This window comes from Myiozetetes cayanensis, unplaced genomic scaffold, assembly GCF_022539395.1.
Source record: "Myiozetetes cayanensis isolate MyiCay16 unplaced genomic scaffold, myiCay2020 scf12, whole genome shotgun sequence".
Taxonomy (NCBI): domain Eukaryota; kingdom Metazoa; phylum Chordata; class Aves; order Passeriformes; family Tyrannidae; genus Myiozetetes; species Myiozetetes cayanensis.
In genome coordinates this window covers 16048293-16071530 of record NW_026086826.1, presented here as the reverse complement: position 1 = coordinate 16071530, position 23238 = coordinate 16048293, and the positions used below count along the sequence as shown (strand labels likewise).

The 23238-nt window shown below is 37.3% G+C and overlaps 1 protein-coding gene across 8 annotated transcripts in view; it reads left to right on the top strand.

Annotated features, from left to right (window-relative positions):
• ZNF644 (zinc finger protein 644) overlaps positions 1-19647 on the top strand; it is a 74219-nt gene extending 54572 nt beyond the window's left edge. For 7 of the 8 annotated variants that reach the window (XM_050307270.1, XM_050307268.1, XM_050307273.1 and 4 more), the window contains 4 exons: positions 776-3816; positions 3986-4591; positions 14502-14604; positions 15099-19647. In XM_050307270.1, coding sequence (XP_050163227.1) covers positions 807-3816; positions 3986-4591; positions 14502-14604; positions 15099-15291 — 3912 coding nt within the window. In that variant the 5' untranslated portion in view covers positions 776-806 and the 3' untranslated portion in view covers positions 15292-19647. Of the gene's footprint in view, positions 1-775; positions 3817-3985; positions 4592-7139; positions 7263-14501; positions 14605-15098 lie in introns of all 8 variants that reach the window. The other variant, XM_050307275.1, reaches the window with a different exon arrangement.
• The last annotated feature ends 3591 nt before the right edge of the window (positions 19648-23238 follow it).

Here is a 23238-nt window from a genome sequence, read left to right as displayed (position 1 = left end):
GGTAGACTGAAGTTTACATTCCTGTTGGTCACACACTGATTTTCATGTGTAGGCAACTCCTTTGTGCTCACTAAGTATTGGGTAGATAATTTGGTGTATGAATAAAAGTCACTTGTAGAGAAATAAAGGCTCCCATAGGGAATTTATATGTAGTTGTTCTCTGTACTAGTAGATACTGTTATTGCCATGCTCTGGAATCCTTTAATACCAAAGTAAACACCCCTGCAGGCTTCCATGTAGCATCAGGTCAGTTGTATGCAAGTACTTTGAAAAAAGTGCTACCTTGAGAAACATAAAGATTATTTTAGTTTTTCATTTGCTAAAGGAAGTATGTTTTTAAAAAAAGTAACAAACTAAAATTACTAGTAGATGTCTGGGTAACCTCTGCTCCTTACGTGTTTTACTTATAGAAAACAACTAAAGGTAAAGTTTATGTACATGCAGAATGTATTCACAGGTGTTTTGACAATCTAATTTTCTCCATCTTTTTTTTTTGTGCAAGGTCTTCAGGCTTCTTTGAACTGGGATACTTGGCAGTGACTAGTTTACTGTATATTTATTAATATTGCATAGCAAAAATAATATATTTTAATTGCTTCATCAATGAATTTTAAATGTCATGAATATATCCTAAATAAAAAATATATTTTTAAGAAGTTCAAAACATCTTTTTAGATTGCAGTGTGAACAAGAGTGATCCTGAAGAGAACTGTAGATTAAAATTGCCATTATTTACTTCTGTGATTACCTGATTCTTTTCTTCTTTGTTTTTTAGTATAAATATACTTAATGGACAGACCAGCAATATGGATGATTTAGAGATAAATACTGAAGTCTCTGGTGCTAAAGAAGAAGAAATCCTATGTGATGATAATTTCATATCTGAGGAAGAAGGTGGCATTCCTAAACCACAAGAGAGCGACACGTCATTTCAGAAGAACAACACATTGACTCTGCCTGAGGAGCTATCAAGGGACAGATCTGAAAAAGCCTTAAGTGGAGGCCAGGCTTCTCTATTTATGCACACTGGTGCTCCTACTGTTTCTAGTGAAAACTTTATGTTGTCTAGAGGAACTGCTGTTAATGGACCAGTTTCACACTCCACCTCAACAAAGACTTCCATTATGAATAAAGGCAGTGTTTCATTAACCACTGGACAGCCTGGAGGTCACCACACAGATTCCTGCTCAACTTTGACAGTGGTTCATGATCTTCAGCTGCCTGCAAAGAGTACAACACAGAAATCAAATCAGCACCAAGTTTTATTTTTGTTACCTGATGTAGCACATGCTAAGAACCTGACTCATTCCATTAAAAATCTACCTACCTCTGCTTCAATTGGTTGTGATTCACAGAAAACAGTAGGAAATAGTGTAGATAGCACTTTAGTAGGCCAAGTAGAAGTTTGTGAGGATGATAAAAATGTACTATTAAAAGATGATTGTGATACATTAGCAGGCATTTCCTCAGGTACAGGTGGTTTCGGATCGGGATGTGATCCCAGCTGGGATCCACAAAAAGAGTTTATACAGTTTCTTATGACAAATGAAGAAACAATAGAGAAGTCTCCCATTCACTGTAAGGTAGGGCTAGAAAAAAAGCGAAAAAGGAAAATGGATGTTAGTAAAATAACACGCTATACTGAAGACTGTTTTGATGATACCAGTTGTATTCCTAGTAAGTCAAAACTATTAAATGTTGAATTCTTAGAGCAGAATGAGGAGCTACAAATAGTAGAACCACAGAAATACTCGTTGAGTAAAGTGAAGCCTGAATCCACAGATGAAGAGCTGGAAACTGTTGATGCTATCCAGCAGCTCATTTATAGTCCCGCTAGTAATTGTGCAGAAGATACTTCTCCTGTTCACACTAGCACTTTTCTTTCCAATACTTTGAAAAACAAATGTGAACAGGATGATTCTGAACCACCATCTACTTTCAGTACTGATGAACCATCATTTTATCCCTGTACAAAGTGCAATGTGAATTTTAGAGAGAAGAAACATCTGCATAGGCATATGATGTACCATTTAGATGGGAACAGTCATTTCCGACATCTCAATGTCCCCAGGCCTTATGCATGTAGGGAATGTGGAAGGACATTTCGAGATCGTAATTCACTTCTTAAACATATGATAATTCACCAGGAAAGAAGGCAGAAACTGATGGAAGAAATTCGCGAGCTGAAAGAACTTCAGGATGAGGGTAGGAGTGCACGGTTACAATGCCCACAGTGTGTATTTGGTACCAATTGTCCCAAAACGTTTGTGCAGCATGCAAAGACCCATGAAAAAGATAAAAGATATTACTGCTGTGAGGAATGCAATTTCATGGCTGTGACAGAAAATGAACTGGAATGCCATCGAGGGATTGCTCATGGGGCAGTAGTCAAATGTTCAATTATTGGTAGCGACATATCCCAGAGGAAAACCCAGAAAAAGGCATCCTTGAAAGGTCCCTATTTAGGATCCTCAAGAAAGTCGTCGACGTATATGTGTAAGATGTGTCCATTTGCTACTTCAGCTAGAAGCATTTTGAAAAAACACATGGCATATTTGCATCCAGCATCATGCATTGATCCCTTTGGTAGCCATCTTAGACTAGAGAAGAGAAAAAGCAGCATAATAGAAGAGTCTTTAGGTTTTGGTAGCAGGACGAAACAGTTGATCAAACATTCTTCTACTTTTCCAAAGAACTCTGCTTTAAAACAGGATGTAAAAAGATCATTTGGCTCTACTTCACAGTCCAGTAACTTCACAAAACTTCACAAGAGACCCTACAGGATACAGAAGGCTCGGAAAAGCGTTTCACAGTCATCTGTAAGTGTGTGCAATCTAAATTCTACAAACAAGAACTTTTTGATTAGAAATAGCATTGACCAAAAACGTAAATGTTTTCATCAAGCAGCAAAGCAGAAAGCTAGTGGCAAAAAAAGTGGTAATTATTTATATAGACACAAATATGAAAACTACAGGATGATTAAAAAATCTAGTGACTCTTATCCTTTGCATTTAAAAAAGGAAGAGTCCAAATCTGTCAATGCTTTACATTTATTTTCTTCATCAAGTAGTCCCCGTAATAATTGTTTTGTCATGGATTCGAATAGCCTTGATTGCAAAAGGGCAGAAGGCTGTAAAGATCGTAGGCATGTAGCTGTAAAAAGAGTGATTAAAGAATCCAAGAGGGAAGGCTCTGTTACAGGAGATGATTTGGATTGCTATCCAGATTTTCTGCATAAAATGACTGTTGTTGTTTTACAGAAACTTAACTCTGCTGAAAAAAAAGACAGCTATGAAACGGAGGATGAAAGTTCATGGGACAATGTTGAACTATGTGATTACACTACACAGTCTGTGGAGGATGAATCTTACAGTGATATTAATCAGGAGCATGTAAACCTATTCCCCATATTCAAAGGTAAAATGGAAGATAATGAAGCTGGTGATAAATCTTCACTTGGTTATGAGCAGAATGATGGCTTTTATTTTGAGTATTATGAAGATGCTGAGGGTAGTAACTTCTTGCATGATTTGCATGATCCTCAGAATTTAGAAAATGTAGGATCAGCATTGCCAAAGCATAATTCAGTTTTCCACTGGACTGATTTGTCGCTTGAAAAGAAGTCCTGCCCATACTGTCCAGCAACCTTTGAAACAGGTGTTGGCTTGTCCAATCATGTCAGAGGACATCTTCACAGAGCTGGACTAAGCTATGAAGCCCGTCATGTTGTCTCACCAGAACAGATAGCAACAAGTGACAAAATGCAGCATTTTAAAAGAGCTGGAACAGGGACTCCTGTTAAACGTGTTAGAAAAGGTAAGATTTTTTTTTGTTATTATTATTTGGGTACAAAGTAAAGGGGACAAAGGGATTTACTGAGCACTATACAAGACTTGCTTTATCTTGTTGTAAAGCCTCTCATGATTTGTTGTCATGTTTAACTATATATAATTGTCAAAAAACATTATAATTATTTTCTTTGTAGCAATTGAAAAATCTGAAACTTCCTCTGAGCATACATGTCAGCTCTGTGGAGGCTGGTTCGATACTAAAATTGGATTGTCTAATCATGTGCGAGGACACCTGAAGAGGCTTGGCAAAACCAAGTGGGATGCACACAAGTCTCCGATCTGTGTTCTGAACGAGATGATGCAAAATGAAGAGAAGTATGAAAAAATCCTGAAGGCTTTGAACAGTCGCCGCATTATTCCCAGGCCGTTTGTTGCTCAGAAATTTGCATCAAATGATGACTTTTTATCTCAGAATGTTATACCTCTTGAAGCATACCATAATGGCCTAAAGACTGAAGATATATCTGTGTCTGCATCAGAGGAAGAAGGGCTGAGTTTCCTAAACGAATGTCATGAAACAAAAGGAGTACTACATGATGGCAAAAAAAATCAGTCACTTACACTGATAGAACTCCTGAAAAACAAGAGGTTAGGAGAAGAAAGGAATCCTGATATTTCCCCTCAAAAGATTCATAATCAAACTGCAAGAAAGAGGTTTGTTCAGAAATGTGTTCTTCCATTAAATGAAGACAGTCCATTGATGTATCAGCCACAAAAAATGGACTTGACTATGCAGTCAGGTAAGAAGGTGTTTCTTGACAACATTTCCAAAGAATCCTCTAATTCAGAGAAAATATACAAGTGCAAAGTATTTTATTTGGGATTCTGTTCATTTAATTCTTGTTTCATTTCCAGAGGACACTTGACTGCGAGAGGTAGCACAGCAAATTTTTCTGACATGTTTTTCCTAAAGTGAAAAAACCCCTCAGCATCACTGGGGGGTTTTTGCATGGAACATAGTTCCTGTTCTGCATATGACTGGGCATACAAATTCAAAGTGGACACAAAGTGAGCCTCAATAAGGAAGAAGACACATCCTGCAGTAAACAAGTTGAAATGTCCCTGCACATTTGGTAGACTAACAGTTCTGAAATGTTTGGGCTTGTAACCCTGTTTTCAGGCATTAAAGCAGCTGGTTTGGGAATTACTGCATTTAAATCCTTGAGATATGTGCAGGGCAGCGTTTGCTCAAACTAACAGAACTGTTGATACCATTATAAATGCATAATATTGCAAATTGGTGAATCACTGTCAACTAATTTTGATGGTTTTAGTCAAACATACTCTTACAACGTATATTAATTCCTGTTTGTTGCAAAATTGCGGCTGCTCTGAGAAACTCATGCTTGCTTAGGGCCTCTCTATCCTGAGTGATGACCTGTGCTGGTTCAAGCTTTGTTGGAATACAGTTGTAGCCAGCAGGTTTCTAATGCACGGCCTCTAACTGATAAGGACCTAGATTGTCCCTCCACTGAGGATTGTGCTAATGAAACAATTCTACAATCAACTTCCTAGCTACTCTGTATACTAATAGAGCAGGCTTTTAGAGTGATGTTTTTAACCTACTTGTCACATAAGAGTTATTTCTAGTCTTGGGGAACCCTTACAACATCCTGTTTAATGTGTATGTAGAGCTTGCATTTACCTGTTTCTTGTTTGGACACCACCTTATAATGCTGCAGGATTCTTTAGACTGAGGAGCAGGATCTTATTTTTATACCCCTGACTTTTTTTGTTCTGTTGCTTTCCTTGTTATTACCCAAGTTAGTAAAACTGGCAGTGCCTAGTACTTTTTCACCTATATTCTTTTCTTCCTTTAAACAAATAAAAACAATAATCTGACATGCTCGGAAGTTCTTTTAGGGGACGACAAAAGTGTGGCAATCAATTTCTTAACAAAGGTGGCTTTCTAAAATGACATAGTAGAAGTGGAACAGAGTTACATTTTATGTCTTCTGGACGTCTGTGGTTGTCCCTTAAGACAGGAGGTTGCTTATAATAAAGGAGGTGTATCTTTGACAGGCTTAATGATTTGGAAAACAATGCTCAAGGAATAGCTTGCCAAACCTGACACTGTGTATTGCTTTCTGTTTAATGTTTACTGCTCAATACTAGGTAGCACCTGTTTGGTTGTGATGAACAACCAAGTGAATATAAACATACGCTTGCATAGTACTAACAGATACGAATGGGGCCCTATAGTTTTCCGTGGCTGAGGTAACAGAATTTGACAACTAACGCACTGTGCCAGTTGAATAAAAAAATATTTAACCTGAGGTTGAAAATCTTCCGTTTTTCCTATAAAAGGCAAATATTTCTAATTCTGGTTTTAGTTTTTAAAAGGTTTTTACCAACCAGGTGTTCTTCTTCTGCAACTTGCCTGAAAAAACAGCATGTCTTCTGTGGCTGCTGGAGAATAGCATTCTTTCTTTCCTGCAAACAGAGGCTTTCCAGCTGAGTAGTTTTAGCTTTTTTATTTATTCTTCTAATAATTTATTTGTAGAGAACCTGAAATATTAGTTGACCAAAACCATATATCTGTCGTAAAATGAAGGGAGAAACGTTATGGTGAAGTGAGCAGGGGATAAGTTATAACGGTTTCTTTGTCTGTAAGTGAGGGCTTCAGTATTGTTTCACTGTTTTCCTGTGATAAATAGCATGTTGCTTTGTTGATCATTTATTTAGCACAAAGATTTTAGCAAAAAGCTTCATTTACTTTCGTTACCAATTATGCATCTAAAGTAAGAACAGAAAATGCACTGAACAAAACGTTTTGTCTAACAGCTGTTCAGTGGTGTGTTTTACCACCTTTTTCTCCAAGCCTTCAACAACAAACTAATTTTAGTACAGAGCTCTTCAGTCTTATGGGTGAAACACTTTTAATTACCACTTTGTCAACTTGACTTTCCAAATTCTCTCTATTGGAAATGTTGAAAGCTCTGAAATTTCTCAACAGAATTGTGCTACCCAAATTGCAGGATTGTATTTTGGATTAGAGCTTCATAATGTGGAGATCTGTAGGAACTTGGTAGTTGGTATTAAATGCAGAGTAGCCTAATGGGCTCAAGTTGCCTCCTTTCTGTTATTTTTCCAATAACATGGTTTGGCTTAAAGCACCAGGTGGAAAACTAATAATGGTTAACATGGATCCTTCTAATATACTAAACAATTGCGTCAATGCAGTGAATATATTTTAAACCATCTTTATTGCAGAAAACTTTTTACAACGCTTTGAGAATTTCATTTTTTGAAGAGAGAACTGGATTATAGTTTTCTTTTGAATGATAGGTATGCCTGTGAAGCTTAGAACGTGTGTGCATTGCAATACGACGTTTACAAGTGCTGTTAGCCTGTCCAACCACTTACGCGCTTATGCACGAAAGAAGAGTGCTGGACTTTTGACTGGGACAGGTATGTTTTGTTACAGATGTAAAAGCAAGTCTGTCTATGATACATTTTCTTCATCAGACTGGACAAAAGCATATGTTAAATCAAAATAATTTTGAAGCTTCTGCTGGTAAACAATTTATTTGCCATAAAACTTCAGCAACTTGTAAGAAAAGGTATGTTGCTGTTGTCCACTCTCATGTCTGATTTTCATTCTTACTCTTTGATTTTGGATCCAACATTTAAGGTATGTAAGCAAAACTAAGAGATGGTTGCTTAAATTCGTTCTCCTATAATATCACAACTTCCAAACCAGATAATTGGCTTTCTAAATGAAGTGTTTAAAAGTATCTCAAAAATGAGAGCGGGGGAAAAAAAAGGCAACAAAACAATGAGTAATTTTTACAGTCTAGTACATATAATTATGAAGAATACTGTAGTAAAATAGGAAAAGCAAGTAATTTTACACTTTGCATATTTTTAACAACATACTGTATGTAGTTGGTTTCACTTCTTTTTTGGCTCACAACCCAAAACCTACCTGCTCTGACATTAGGTGTAGTACAGCATTTGGCACTGCTATTAATGTTTTTCATTAAAACACACTTCCGTTTGAAATTCATCTAATATTCCATATTTTTACTTGTTTCCAGAGGCCTGCAGCTTGCTTGGCTGTAGGAAATTTCTGAATTTACTTGGATTATTGCTGAGATTAGTGGGGCTTCACTGATCAACAGCAAATTGAGGAGTAGAGATAGTGAGGAAATTTGGCAGATATGAAGTATGGAATATTCTGTAATTAAGAAGGGCAGCCATCAGTTTTCTGTGTTAACAAGCACAGACTTTTACATAATGCTCTTAGAAAATGCATAGTCCTTTTTTTATTTGCAAATGTAATTCATTAGGCTAAGAATGACAAACTGATTTGCAGGCCTTCTCTGCAGAAAGCTAAAAGAAATATTTTTACAAAATGGGCCTCTGGCTGCCAGGTCTTATGCTACACTACATCAGTGCTACAACAAAGCAGATTTAGAAGGAAGTCAGCAGATGCAGTAATGTATAATGGGTAGGAGAATATGTCTTTAGTCTGTGATTCTGAAAATTTTCATATATGCTGGGTAGAAAGGTGATGGTAGTGGTCTTCATTTACCACTGCTGTGATTTAATACTCTAGCCCTGTGATACATTATTTTTCTTACACACCTACTGGTGAAGTATTTTTCAATAGCTGTACTATTTAAATTGGACATTGAGAACTTAATATTCAATGAAAGAACCACAGTGGCAGACAGGATAGTACACAGAGATTGAATCCTGGACTAGCTGTTTGTACCTAACTTCCCTTTTGCTAAATGGGAAAAGTGAAGCAAGCTTGTTAAGGTGCTTTCAGGGATTTTTGTTTGTTTTCTTTAAGAAGTGTATTTTACTAGTAAAGTACTTACCTTCTCATCAGAGCAGTTGCCGTATTTTTAAAAGAACTGAGAGAAAACTCAAGTCTTTTATTATTGGACCTAGAATTTGGTTTAAAATAAGGTTAGAAATGAAATGAGGTTAGAAACAAAGCTTCAATAAAAGGTTAGAAACAAAACTTCGAAAAAAAATCCTTTTATCTCAGAAGCTGGAGCTAAGCCAGATGAATAGCCTGTACCATTAGGATAAAGGCCTTTTGCTGAAACCACTGACTTAAAGAGTCAATGTTAAGTTACAGCTATAACATGCAACCAATGTATACTTGTATTGACTTAGTCTTTATACTGCTGTAACTCTGTGAAGTTTGTAAACTTTGCTCCTTGACTTTTTGTTCAAGCAAGCTCAATGCAAGGCTTGTAGACCAGAAAACATACTTTTAAATAGTGGTTTTATTTGATACTTCACTTTATAAAGCAAGAGAACAATTTTAATGTAAGATTTCACTAGCACGCACTAGTTTTAAACTTTGCTATGAGTGTTGTTTTGGGGAGATCTCAGGTTTTATTATTAAAAAATGGTTGCAGTTGAGAGCAATTTCAAGATGTCTTCAGTTTGGCCTCAGCCACAGCTGAACCTTCAATGGCCTTCAGCTGTTGTATCAAGACAATGAGGATATGTTTATAGAGGTTCCTTCTTCTGTTTTCACAAAACCTTTCTTAGATCTTCTAAAGTAAACATAACTACCAGAAAGAAACCAAATTGGTTGAATATTTTTCTCAATATTTTGCTGTAATTAAACAATTCTGTGTAAACATGAATGTTGTGATTCTTTTATTTGGCAATTATTATGGGAACTATCGAAGCATTACTGTTTAGTGAGAGAAATACAATAATCTCTACATATCACCAGTGAGACCTCTCCTAGTGCTACAGCAGCTTACGTATTAGTCTTCTCAGATTTTCCATTTATTTACACGTGGTTTTGATACTGACTGTTATCATATTGTTCTTTTAGCAGATGCCCTGCTTCTTCAGAGTCATTAATTTGATTATATTTAGTTAAATCTTACTCTTTTTTTTTCAAATGCAACTTGAGGTTTTGGCAGTATAGTAGACGTAGTTACGCATAATGGTAGCTTTGGAGAATGGACTCAAGAAAAGCATCCTAGAAGTGAAAGTTCTAGGCTGTTGGCTGTTTGAGGTTAGCCTTCATTACGTCTGATTTGTGCCTGTAGGTATGCATTATAGATCCAGTGTATAGCAAATACCTGTCTACATTCACTTGATAGTTGCTTTTGTATTATTGCTTGCATAATCATCTTCAGATCACTGGCTGGAACTTTTTTCCTTTATTCAGTCCAACTTTGAGCAATGTAATTATTGAATTGCTCATCTTGAGTAGATGCTAATTTTCTTTTAATACACGTTTTGATGAATAGCAACACATTGGTGTTTCTCCAAGCATGTGGCAGACTTGTTTCTTTTCCTGATTATCTTGAGAGCATTGGACAGACCTACACAAAATCTTCAAAATGCATCTCACTCCTCTTGGTTATAGTTGTACGTTCAGCTTCCTTTCTTTTGTTCTCTCTAGGCCCCTCTTCCTTCCCCCGCCCCTCTTTCCCCCAGTCTCTTGATACTCTCTTGCACTCTGGCTTTTTACATCTTCTTTTTGTTGACTCTTTTCACACATTCAGTCTCTTCATATGGGCTGTCATGTTCTGGGAATCACCACTTTATTCTTTGGGCTTTGCTTCTGTGGATGGAGACTGATTCTTCAGAAGTTTGGGAGGGAACAATAAAGTACAGAACAAGGAGTCTGGCCTTCAAGCCAACAGTGTGCCTGAGGTAGCAGTTCACGAGGCCACTACACGTCCAAATAATTTCAAATATCGTTTTGTCAAAATTGTAGCTTTGGGACGTTTGTGGTGGAAGCATACCCAGCTACAGCAGAAATCTGAGGTCCACTGGCTTTGCGTGTCTTTATTCTATGCAGTTACAGTTACAACCAATCAGCCATCACAATGTGCTAATTTTCAGTATCCTATAAAATCCTTCAGGGAACACATTACTGGAGGGTTTTTTAATGCACTTTACTGTGCAGTAATGATGAGGATAGATAGCGAGGGATTGAATTTGAAAAATTAGTGACTAAATGTACAAGAAAGATAATTCATTATTTTTTAGTTTTTAATTGGCAGTTTTCAAATGGTTAATTAGCTCCATTCATGTGTGCAATTATTCAACTTGTGTTAACTTACATGCACTATGACAAAATTCATAAAGTCTGATTAAAAGACTCAGCTCTAGTCTTCCTGAAATAAGAAACTTTCCATGTTGGTGGACATCAAGAAGCAGAGCATTTTAATTTTGAACTGCAGACCAAATGTAATAGCATGAAAGGCTTCCAATTGTCACCTGCCTAATTCATGTTGTCTTAGGCATGCTCATTTAAACCTGTTATCTCTCACTACTTGTAGTCTTTCTTGGTAAGTGGCCACAGAGATAAAGAACGTTTTTATATGCAGCCTTTTTACCTAGCATATATTTTTCTAAATAACGTGCTCTGAAATTGAGCTTGAGCACCTCCAAGAGTTTGATTGTCTTTTCTTTTAAATGGGTTGCTTCTCCATCATGTTGTATCAGTGGTTTGATGAAGTGATGTGACTGGTTTTTTACAAGTTTTTTTGAATAGCAGCTCGGAAACACCAGGTAGCCAAACTTGAAGAAAGGAGGCTTCTTCCAAAAAGGAGTAGGCCTTTATGGAGAACAAAGGACGATAGTTTGGAAGCTGTTATAACTACAAAGTAGTTACGGTAGGTAGGTAGTTCCTGCTTCTCTGGCAATTTGCTGCAGTTTCCATGCAGTTTACCGGAGCTCAATTATCCTTTGGTGTCTTTGTGGAAGCGATTAAAACGTACTCTCTGAGGAGTTCATGCTTTGTTGTTACAGTAAAGGCATAGGAAGAACAGTAACTGAGTTAGGTCAGAACATGGCTACCTTATGGGTAGGCAATGGGTGAGGCAGTTGAGTGACTTACTTGATGCCTGCAACCACTTGTAAGCATTGTATCAAGAGTACTCAAGTGTGTGCATGTGACTTCATTTAAACTTGTTGCTTTCTGGATCGACAGAATGAAACTAATGTGACAATTACTGGTCCACGTGCCTGATAACTGCTGTTGGAATTACACAGATGTTACTCTTTCTCTGCTCACTTTCCAGCTTCACTGGAGTAACTTCAAAATCTACTTAAAGCTGCTTTGAGCTCCCTAAACTGTGACAGAATATGTTCACTAGCTCAAAAGACAAAAGGAACAAAAAAATATTTTACAGAACACGGGTTCAGTGTTCTTAGTGTTTTCTGTCTTTTGTAACAGCTTATTACCTGGGCAAATCTACTTTCAAATTTAGCTAAGTTGCTCTGATAATGTGTTGAGTAATCTGAATATTTTTTTCTTGATGTCATTTACTGTGATATTTTCTGCCCTTTCTTTTAATTTCTCTATCTAGAGCCTCCATCATAAATGGCTCAGAGAAGATGCCCATTCTTTTGTTTTTCTTGTTTTCTCAATGTTCATGGAAAAGGTGCCTTTCAAGGAAGCAGAAACTATCTCTTCTAGTACAGTTCCTGACAGTATTGGCTGTTGTTTGGTTGCACAGTAGTTCAGAGGGGTTTTTTTCTTAGTAGGTTATACACACACACAAAACTATTAGGTTTCGGGAACTCTGTTGCAGAAGACTAATCCAAGTCTAAAAAGAAAGAGAAATGCTCTGGATGTGTGTGAGCACAATCAAATTTCTTTATGGGAATTAATGTCTTTGCCATCATGAAGTAAATCAACCAGTTCTTGTTTAAAATGCAGGTTGGCCTCACTAGTAGTCTGTTGTCTACTGCTTCTTTTATTTTACTGATATCAACTGACATCAGCTAACTGTCCTCAGATACAACTCATGGACGTTTTTGCATTTGGATAATACTGACTTCTGTTTCCCTTCTTCCCATGATGTTCTGCAAAGTCATCAAAGGCAAAGCTTTTGCTGTAATAACTGCTTCAGATAAGTCACCCCTCATACAAATAGTTCTCTTCAGAGCATGGGTGTCTGGGTTCCAGTATTTTATCTGCTTACATTTCTGATGATGTTGTTACTGAAGTTGTGGTATGTAAAATATTTATACTATTTGGTAGTTCCTACAGCCTGAATATTTAGGTTTTTTCTTCCTAATTAAATGAAGATATGCTTTTGGTGAGAGAATAAAGTATCAAAAAATCCTTAATAATTTTCCAGAAGTTATCTTGGCCATTTCTCTCTCCCTCCACCACCTTGGGTTACTGCCTTTATATCCAGACTGCTTTCATTGTTGCTGCCAGAAAAAAATGCTGTTAAGCCTTGTTTTCCTGATTTTGGTCTGAAGGAAGTCTCTTTAGGTTGGTGTCTGCTTTCAATTTATTTTATTGGTTCTCTGATGCCTTCAAACCTCAGAAATTCGTTCTAAAATTTTAGATACTGTAGGAATCTTTAAATCTGGGGATGGAACTGGGAAATGTCTGGTATATCTACCAAGTTAAAAGCTGGGCTACAGGGTAAAAGCTTGAGAGGTGTTCCTTTGAAGGCAATGAGAAAAATGAAGGATGCAGTCAAGACCTGTGTTCTTTAAAACAACGTGTTTTACCTCGCCAGATGTTGTCTTATGTTTCAGAACACTAAGAGGTTAATTCTTCTGTTTTATATTATAGGAGTTAAAACTTTAGACAAGTGTAACAATTTTTTTTTATTATTATTTTACTGTTAAGATACTTCAGTAGTGTAGCATTATACTTTCTTGGTATCAAGAATACCACCTGGTACTGTCTTTTGAGTTTTTCATGAAGTGGTGTAACTGATTGTTTACAAAAGGTATTTGTGTTATAGTTTTATTGTTGGTGTCTTGTTTTGGAAGAGTGTAGCTAGATATACTTCTCAGTTCAAGCAGTCACAAACTTCTTGAGCTTTATCAGCTGTTTTCATCATAACAATATTAACTCAGTTTAATCTACTCATCCCCCACTTTGGCTGCTTCTTAGAATGGCCAGATTTTGTTACAGATTCCCATTACATCTGTTTATAGGAGGTACAGACCTCAGAGCTAACTGAACACATTTGCTATGCGTTTCATGTTCTCACACGTTATTTTCATACATAATTTCAAATGCTTAGACTGAATTTAAAAAGTGACCTTGCCATCCCTGTTGATTGTCCTAATAAGAACTGCCACTGCCAAGGACTAATACATACTTTTTGTAAGCTGCACTAGAATTCAGACAGGAGCAAGGGGGAAGCTTCATTTGAAATTCTTAGAACAAAAAGACCGATTTTTGCTTTATGTTGAAATAGGTGTTCAACTCAAACTAGACATTCGTGACTGTAGTAGCTGAAAGCTACAACTTTATGAAGTTGTAGCTTGGTTGAATGTGAGTGGTCTTATGATGGGACTTGAACTACAAAACAAGTTCTAAGATTTTGATGGCATTTTATTCATGAAAGGGAATTTCCAGTGGTGCTTTGCTTCTGTATAATTCTGCAATAGATTTGTAGGTGCTTCCTGATACTAAAACAACAATTTAGTGCTGAATGTCAATTATCTAGTCTTTCAAAGAGCAAGCACCATGCTAAACTAAAAAAATTAGCTTCATGTGTTTTGTCAGTATGTTTCTTATACACTGTAATTGGTTTGGATTTACATTATAATTAAACGTAGAATAACGAGGTAGATGTCTTTTCACTACTGCTATAGGGAATACTTATTGAATATCTCTGTTTGGTTAACACTCATTGAAGTATTACTTTCACATATGGAAATTTCTCTTCTTAGCTTTAGACTGTAAGCAAAAGAAGTCAAGGTCAAGATCTGGAAGCAAGAAGAAAATGCTGCCATTACCTCATAGTGCTGATGAAGTTTACATACTCAGATGCAGGTACACAGTGTTATTTTCATTGAAAGAACACATTATTAAGAGCTTGCTAATTTTAGTCATAAAAAGATAAAGGATTGTATCTCATAAATGTTTGTGATTAAACTGAATAATATGGAGGGTAAGCAATTGCCTATTTTCATTGAATTGAACAGGAGGATTTGATTCGGTCATACTCGGGTGTTAGACTGCCAATTGCTTCTCTAGCTAAAACCTTACTGGTCACATCTAAGTAATACTCCCTCCTTCAAAAGAAACCTTACATAAGAGCAACAGATTGTTATTGCTAGTGTTAAAAATGTGAGAGTGTGAGTTGTATAAACGGCAGGGTTCTGTGCTCACAGTTACTGCTAATGAACTCAATTACGAAGTTTTTCAGCTAAAATATATAGAAATAAACTTCAAGAAAATTAAGACTTCCCACTTACTGTCTGTCTTTTATAATTTTTCAGTAGAGCTAGATATATCTTGATGGATTAATTTTAATATTTGCATAGGTTTTGTGGTCTGGTCTTTCGAGGACCTTTGTCTGTTCAAGAAGACTGGATAAAGCACTTGCAGCGACACATTGTCAACGCAAATCTTCCACGGACTGGAGCTGGCATGGTTGAAGTCACATCACTACTTAAAAAGCCTGCTTCAATTACTGAAACTTCATTTTCTTTACTGATGGCAGAAGCAGCATCATAGAACAAGGAAACATTTTAAATTTTAATTGGGTGTAAATTTGAAATACTTCATCATTTTTTAAAATAAATTGCTACACTAAATTATGTTTATAAATGCTAAAGACAGAAAAATAGAGGAAGTGGATTACAGTAACATCAAAAGAAATTGAATACTTAACAGTTACAGTAAGTAGTCTTTATATTTTATATAGGGTGGAAGATGTGTTTTTAAGGTTTATTATGTTTTTGTCAGTTACTGTGTTCACTATCAATACAAGACCATTATATGTATGGCAGCCATTTTTAAATTGTTGCACATGGGTACTTAAAAGACAGATTTTAATAAAACAAAGAAACCACGTTCTCTTCAGTGTTACCCAAATCAAGGCTCTGTTTATTCCAAAAAGAATTACATAGTAAAATAAGATACTATTATATTTTGTTTGTATGTATGTAGTGTTTTGTATTATACCAAGAACTGCTAATACAATTTACTCAACTTAGGGCATTAAATACCATGTACTTCATAGTTCAAGAGACTGTTTCGTTCCAATAGGGCAATTAGTACTATTCTATCTAGGTGTGTAAGTGTTTTTTTTAAATCACATGAGGCTTTTTGTACTAAAAAGTGGAGGGAAACTTGTTTAAACAACAAATTTCTAAGAGAAATATGTACATAATACTGGAAATTTGTGGTAAGGAAATATTCTTTACTTCAGTTGCATTTCTCACTGACAATAAAGTGGTGCATCCATGCTACCTCCTACTTGTCAACAAAGATGGTATTTACCCTTATGTTTTTGTATCATAGTAGATTCAATCCAACTTTCTTTATTACAAAGCATCTTTTTGTTAACAAGTTTGTTACTTTTATGATGATTTACTTAAAGTCTGACTTGCTTACAGAAGTTTGCCTCTACTATTTTATTTAACACTGTAGAAATGTACTAATAAGCATTGCTCACTACACAGTTAGAGTAGACTTTTCATTTATAATTCTGTTTAAAAGATTGATCATTTTAGAAAATTCAAACACAAATTGAATTGTTTCTACATATGAAGAGAATGTTTACAACTTAAATTTTAGAGCTTGTTTTGGATGTGATTATATGTATGAAAACTGTAACACTATGCTCATGCTAAGGACCTACTTACAGAATTATTGAAATAAATGTGCTGTGAGGATGGAAATATGGTGCAGGTGTCTTGGTCATGATGAATTGTGTTTGTTCATTTAAACTGTCTTCAAAACATGATTTTTGTTTAAATCCAATTAGATTCCTCTACAAATCAATTTTGTATGCAAGTAACATTTCATTTTACTCATATAGGGTAACATACTGTAGTTAAGCCAAGGATATGCATTGATATTTTCTTTATATGTAAATAAAGTTAAAAGCAGTTAAAGCAAGAGGAGTATTTTGGTAGAGTATATACATACCTCACTGCCAGTGAAATTGCTTTCCTATGGTATATCTCCTTACCAGAAAAATCTCTAAATAAAAAGGTTTAAAGAAAATCTAAATGTCTATAATGTGAAGCATTTATTTGCATTGTGTGAATTAAGTTTGTGAAATTGATTTGTCCTGCTTGAGATTAGAATCTTCACATGATCTTAAGTAAAAGTACATTTACTTGCAATAAACTGAATTGTTCACAGACGCATTACATTTGATTGGTGGAAAATATGAATAAATGTCTGTCTTCCTGGGTGCACGGAGTTCAGAGTTAGCACATGAGGCTTGTTAATGTTCTGATAAAATAGATGGGCTAAAAATGCACAGCTCTACAGGACAGAGTCCTCAGACAAGGCCATCGTAGCTCTTCGAGGCTGTCGTTAAATTAGTGCTATCAGGTGTTTAACTGTACAAATTGCTATAGCTAAGTTTAGCTTTCTTGTCAGAATTTATTCTCTTATAACTGGAAAATCTACATTGTTACGTTTAAAGGCTGGAGGAAAAAATACTTTAGAGATTTTAGAAAAGATAACTGGGATGTTGAAGTGTATTGAGACAAATTATGTGTATGCAGACTAACAAATTTCTAAATTTGTGGATGCTTGTGGGATTTTTTTATACGCTGTGAAAATGGAAGATTTAAAGCAATGTGTTGAAGCAGAATAGAGGGAAGTGATCAAATCACCTTGAATGTTTATAATGCTTTAATAGAGTGCTTGTTTACCCTTCTCACCAAAAAAAGTGCTTGTGAGAGCACCATATTTTGTGGCTGTTTAACAAATGAGCAAATCAATGAAGTGCAAATGATATTTATCTAGTATTGTTAAGAATGCTTGTCAGGTGAAGCCATACTGTGCGGAATTTCGCGTTAGCAAAAACCTCTTACTAGGTTAATAATAATAATAATAAAACTCTAGTTAATTGTATTTAGTTCATTAAACCCTAATAGTGAGCTGCTTTGTGTAATGCTAAAATGCAAGGTTGTGTGAAGAGCAGGGAGCTCTAGGGCTGATAAGTTTCCAAAATGAGATTCTGTTGATGAGGGAGTTTTCACTGACAGGCTAAGTGGGTGCACTGGAGCTGTGGGCCTGACTTGCATCAGATCCTTGCAATATAGTTTGAAATATATGCAGAAGTTCTAGAACTCTTCGATTATTAAATTAATTGCATATATGGTTGATACAAACTAAATGAACTTAAAAAAAAAAAATCAGAGTACCCTTTAGCTGTCTTTAGCCTCTGGTCCTCAAGTGGGGCTGTTAATTTTCTTGGTTTCTGTTGTTTGGAAATACAGATCTGTGACTACCTACAAGGAAATATAAATCCCCCTTTCCAGAGTTAAAGAAATTCTAACTAATGTGTTAGAAGATGGTAAATTAAATCAATTGCTTTGTGATACCAAACTCATGTTATGTGGCTTGAGAGGTGCTATGGCAGTCTGTGTTAAAGAGCTGGACTTCCAGAGTTGCACATAGAAACACAAGTGTTAGTCTGTTCAGGTTGACTTAGATTGCTTTGGGGTAAAGGCTGCAGTGGTGCAGTGATTTTTGTTTGGTTGATTTTGGTTCTTTATCACAGTCTTACTTGTTTCTGAAGTTATCCTAGTTTCTGGTGAAGGTCTCTTAAGTAGTAACCTCAGGAAAATTACAAAAGAATTTCCAGAATGCTTAGAGAAGCCTTGGAAATTGTTGAAGACCACCCCTATATGCTCTGTGTAAAATGATTGCCTATATTCCCTAATCCCAGTGATATTTTCAAATTACCTTAAAAAATTAAAACTCTGTTAGTGTTCCTAAAAAGACATTTCTGCAGAATGTTGGAAAGATGATATTATTAAAGTGCTCATGGTAGTGTGTTCAGGCTCTGTGCATGCAAAATAGAGGCAAGCAGACACCATGTGCTGGCCCACAGAGACCCCTGGGCATTTCTTGCTGCTTGCCCTGCACTGCTGCATGTGGGTTGGATGACCCTGATGAGGTGCACTGCTCCTGTGAGCTGAGGCCATCCAGCTCTGCCCACAGATCCAACTGCTGCTTCCTCAGGGCACGCCTTACCCAGCCAGCAGTGTCAGGAAATGAGCTGCTGACTCCTCCGTGGAGGGGAAGCACCGAGCAGTGATAGGTACCGGGAGTTGCGGGGAGGGAGAGCGAGGGCCAGGCGGGCCAGAGATGGGCACTGAGACAGTCGGGTGCAGGTCCTGGGCCACATGGTTTGTGTTTGAGCTGTGTACCTGCACAGAGTCCTGCCTTTTCAGCCATGCTCAGGGAAATCAGCAAGGTCTTGGAGGTAAGTAGATCAGAGGAGGAACGTGAGTTATGAATTGGGGCTCAGAGAATTGCACCCAAAGTTCCAAAGGTCAGCGTCACAGGCCTGAGACGGGAAGATGTGTTCCTGCAAAGGTTTTTTGACTATGGTGCTTTTTCTGAGCCAGTTATGGTTCTGGGTTTCCTGCAGTGCTTTAAACAGGGGTTATGCATTAAATCTACCTGATTCTGAAAACCTACAGAAGGTAAATTGAGCTGAACAAATGTGGAAACATTAACAGCAGATAACATGTACTGGCTTTTAACTTAATGGTCAAGTGCTGTGAATGAAGTCTGTTTAGTTGAACGCTATGGTTAACAGACTTTTCCACTTTTTATCATAGTAGTTAAATGCCTGGATACTTAAACACCAGTTTCATATTTTAAAATTTGGTTTATATAGTTTTGATTTTGTTAAAAAAAAAAAAAAAAAGACAAACTTTTTAGGGTGGTACTTATTTAAAAAAGCTGACTGCGTTATGATTTCAGATATTTCAATCCACCATGCTTTGTAGGTGCTGTTGCCTGATACATGGGTAGCAATTGTGATGTAATGGAAACATTTGGCCATAGTGCCAGGTTTGTAATCTCTTGCAATAAAATATTCCTTTTTAACACTGCAGGCTTCTTGGTGTTTTTCCCAGTGTTCGGAGGTGAGCTGCATGGCACGTGTCACTTAATTCTGCAGGGAATTCTACCCCAACCAGACCAATTATGTGGTGAGGCAAAGACGGCAGTTTTGCTGGCTGCAGCCTTCTGAAAATTCACAGGTGAGGCAAGATGGGGGTATTTACATTTCAGTATTGGAGACCAAGAATGAGAATTGCTGGTGGAGGGAACATCACCAAAGAAAGGGGCCCAAAGCTGAAGTTGAGTCACAAGTAACAATGGCTCTCATCTGTGCATGTCTTCCCACTTCTCTCTCTGTTCAATCTGGTTTCACTGGTGCCTTCTTTCCCAGTTAGAAGCAGTTTTCCCCTGCAGCACTAGGTGTGCAGTGTCTGCCACATGTACCTGGACACAGAATACACTGAAAAACCCAATCTGCCTAACACTCTGCAAGTTCCCGGTCTCCTCCTGCAGCATGACCAAGGATTCATAGCCATACCACGGGTGTTCACACACACTATAAGCAAAAAATGTAGAGGTTGATCAAATACAGCATAAAGGACTGTTGGGGTGTGTTTGTTTTAAATAAGGGCTGGACTGGGGATCCCTTCCGTGTTTTGAACTCCGGCACTGCTCGTTCTCATTTTCTAGTTCCACTATAGGCTGATAAACTTGTACTTAAAAATCAAAACAAAAGAAATCTCTCTAATTTTAGAGCCCTATTCCCGTACTAAGCTTTGAACATAAGTCAGCTAACAGCCTTTTTATAAAACTGCTTAGTAATACTCGAGTCCATTAAGTGGAAAAACCTGGTGGGCCAAGTAGCTGGTGCCTGGTGGCAGTGCTTGCCCTTCAGGGACCCGATCCCTCCTGGCTTCCTGAGCTCACGTGCCGGTGGCTCCAGTGTGCCGGAATGGGAGGTGGAGGGGTTTGAGCCGTGTGTCAGTGGCTGTGACAGTGGTTTGCACAGGTCACCTGAAGACTGACATGGTGTTATTTTGGCTGGAAATAAAAGTGGTAATAAATGCGTTCCTAGGGGGGGATGCTTTTCCTTAGGTGGAGGCAAAGTTTATTATAAAAGCCCTGAAAGACTTTTCTTACACAGGCTCCACAAGCTCTTTTCACTACAATTAAAACCCAAGCAAACAGTATCCTTGGTAACTGTAAGCCCAGAAACCCCAAAATTACAACTCTTACTGTTTAGTGGGGGAATGAAGGGAGCCTTGGAGCCTTCTCACAGTTTCCAAGGTGGTTGCACTACACATGTATAAAATGCAACATTGTTGGGCTTTCTATCGTATACTTTGATTTAAAAGTACACTTTTAGCTTGTAAGATCTGAGGTTAGTGTAATAAAAGTGATGATGGTAACCCTTCTGCTTTTGTGTTAGAGACCAGCAACATGAAATGTTCTTACATGATATTCCTGGTAAGTGTTCCTAAATATAATCAACCATTTTTTTAAAATCTCTTTATCGGAAACTGGCAACTTCACATGTAAACATTTGATTATATATTTTTAAGTCAGCAGCAGCTGTGAATCATGTTTGTAGCTCTCTGCAAAACTAATCCAAATCCATCCTCGCTGCTGTAGCAACAAATGCTGAAGCTCTGAATCCCATTGTGCTCTTTGAAACAGCTTCGGAAAAGAAGAGACTGATGGAGCAGAATGGAAGCTAACACCATTAACCCGTGTTTTAACCAAATAAGGAATTGTGTGTCACCCAGGTACAAGTCTTGCTGACAAGAAATAATGCTTTTATCTGTCTCTTCCCTGAAAAAAACAATTGTGTGAAAGTAGGAGAAAGAAAACAGCCTTATTTGGATAAAGAAGCAGGGGAAAAAATCATCTAAAAACAAACAAACAAACAAAACCCCCATAGGTTAAAAGAGAAACTGCAAACAGGAGAAGACAGTGTAAGCCTGAGGTTGACACTTGTTTTGTAGTCCCTGAAATCTAGCTGATGGCTGCATTTGCTGTGCCTCCAAATCTTCAGGGGTGCACTTGGGTTCCTGGCACAGAGGAGATTAGGGCAAATATTATCCTTAGCTGAACAGCCAAGGAATAAGTTGTAACCCCAAACTGTTAAAGAAATAGGCAGTGACAGGGAAAAGAGGCTTTAAATCCAATTTCTTGTGTTGAAAGTCAACTGTACCCATTCCCTTTGCCATCTGGAGTACATTTACTGATGCTTTTTAAGCGCTACGTATAAATCCATAGACACTTGGTACAGTCATGGAGCTGCTTTTCTCATGTATGGCCTCAGTCACAAATTTGGTACTGAAATCTGATTTTCCAGGTTCTGCTCATGTAGGGATTGCCATTCACTGACTCCAGAAATTCTCTACTACATCCATCATTTTAAAACATTCTTTTCTCACTGAAATAACTTCCACTCCTAATCCCAGTGTACTCTGACTGCAGGTGACCGTGAGTGCTAATAAATGACAAAAGACCCCGACCCAGAATGTGAGTGTTCTTCCAGTATCCCAAACTCATTTCTATGCCCTCAGGCCCAGGTTCCCATCTGGGGATGGTACTTGGCTGTGTCTCACTGGGCTGCTAACCTGACCATTTTCATTATCCTCATTCCTAGCTTGGTTTGTTTTCCCTTTCCTCAGTTTTTGCTTATATCCATATTTGCTTTTTCATCTTCATTTTTCATCTCTCTTGTTCTTCAGGACTTTAGTTTTCTGCTGGCTACCAGTGATGAAGCTTTTTGGGAAAGTCCTATAAGCTGTATTACTGCTCAGTATTCTTAAAAGCGTAGCTAATGGCCTGATTTATGATTTATTTTATATAGAGACAGTAGCTGTCTGTACCTAAGTGGTGGGGGGAGGAGGGAGGAGATGTTTAGATTTTAGAGTGACTTTGGATTACATGGAACAAAAATCCCATTGTACAGCTGGTACCAACCCAGAACTTTGGAGTTGATGCTGCTGCTGGGAGCTGAACTCTTGCCTCCTAAGTTGCCTTAAGTGGCATAAGCCCACCTGGGAAAGTGAACATTTTGTGCCAGCTTTCTGTTTTGTCTGCATAAAGCTAAATTTTCTGAAATTTCTTTTTTCTTTCTTTTCTTTTTTTTTTCTTTTTTTTTTTTTCTGGCAGCCTTTCCAAACCACAGAAGTATTTAGAAAATGGAGCACTTGAATGATTTTTGTGAATATGCAGGTTGTGAGGTTCTTTGAGCAGAGCGAAACAGGGGTATCTATTGAAAACTGGTAAAAACATATTGGAGATAAGAATCTCAGCCCATTTACTGGTAAAAGATGAATGCTATAGATGGCATGACATTCTTAGGAAATTAACCTGTGATTTCAGATTTAGATGTACAAACGTATGTGTATGTGAGCAGCTCTCTCCTCTGCCAGCAGCAAACAAAATCAGCAGCCTACAGGTTTCTGTAATTACCTGCAATATGGAGCAGCTGGCACCCATTTTATACAGGGTGGGGAGAAGAGAGGGAAGCTCTGCTTTCTCGTTGCTCCTGTTGTGTACTGGGCTGTGGAAGTAGTGTGATGGCCCAGACTGTTTTCTTCTTGCTAAATTTAGAAATTGAAAGCAGCAAGTATGTTATGGGACAGTATCTTCAATCTGGGT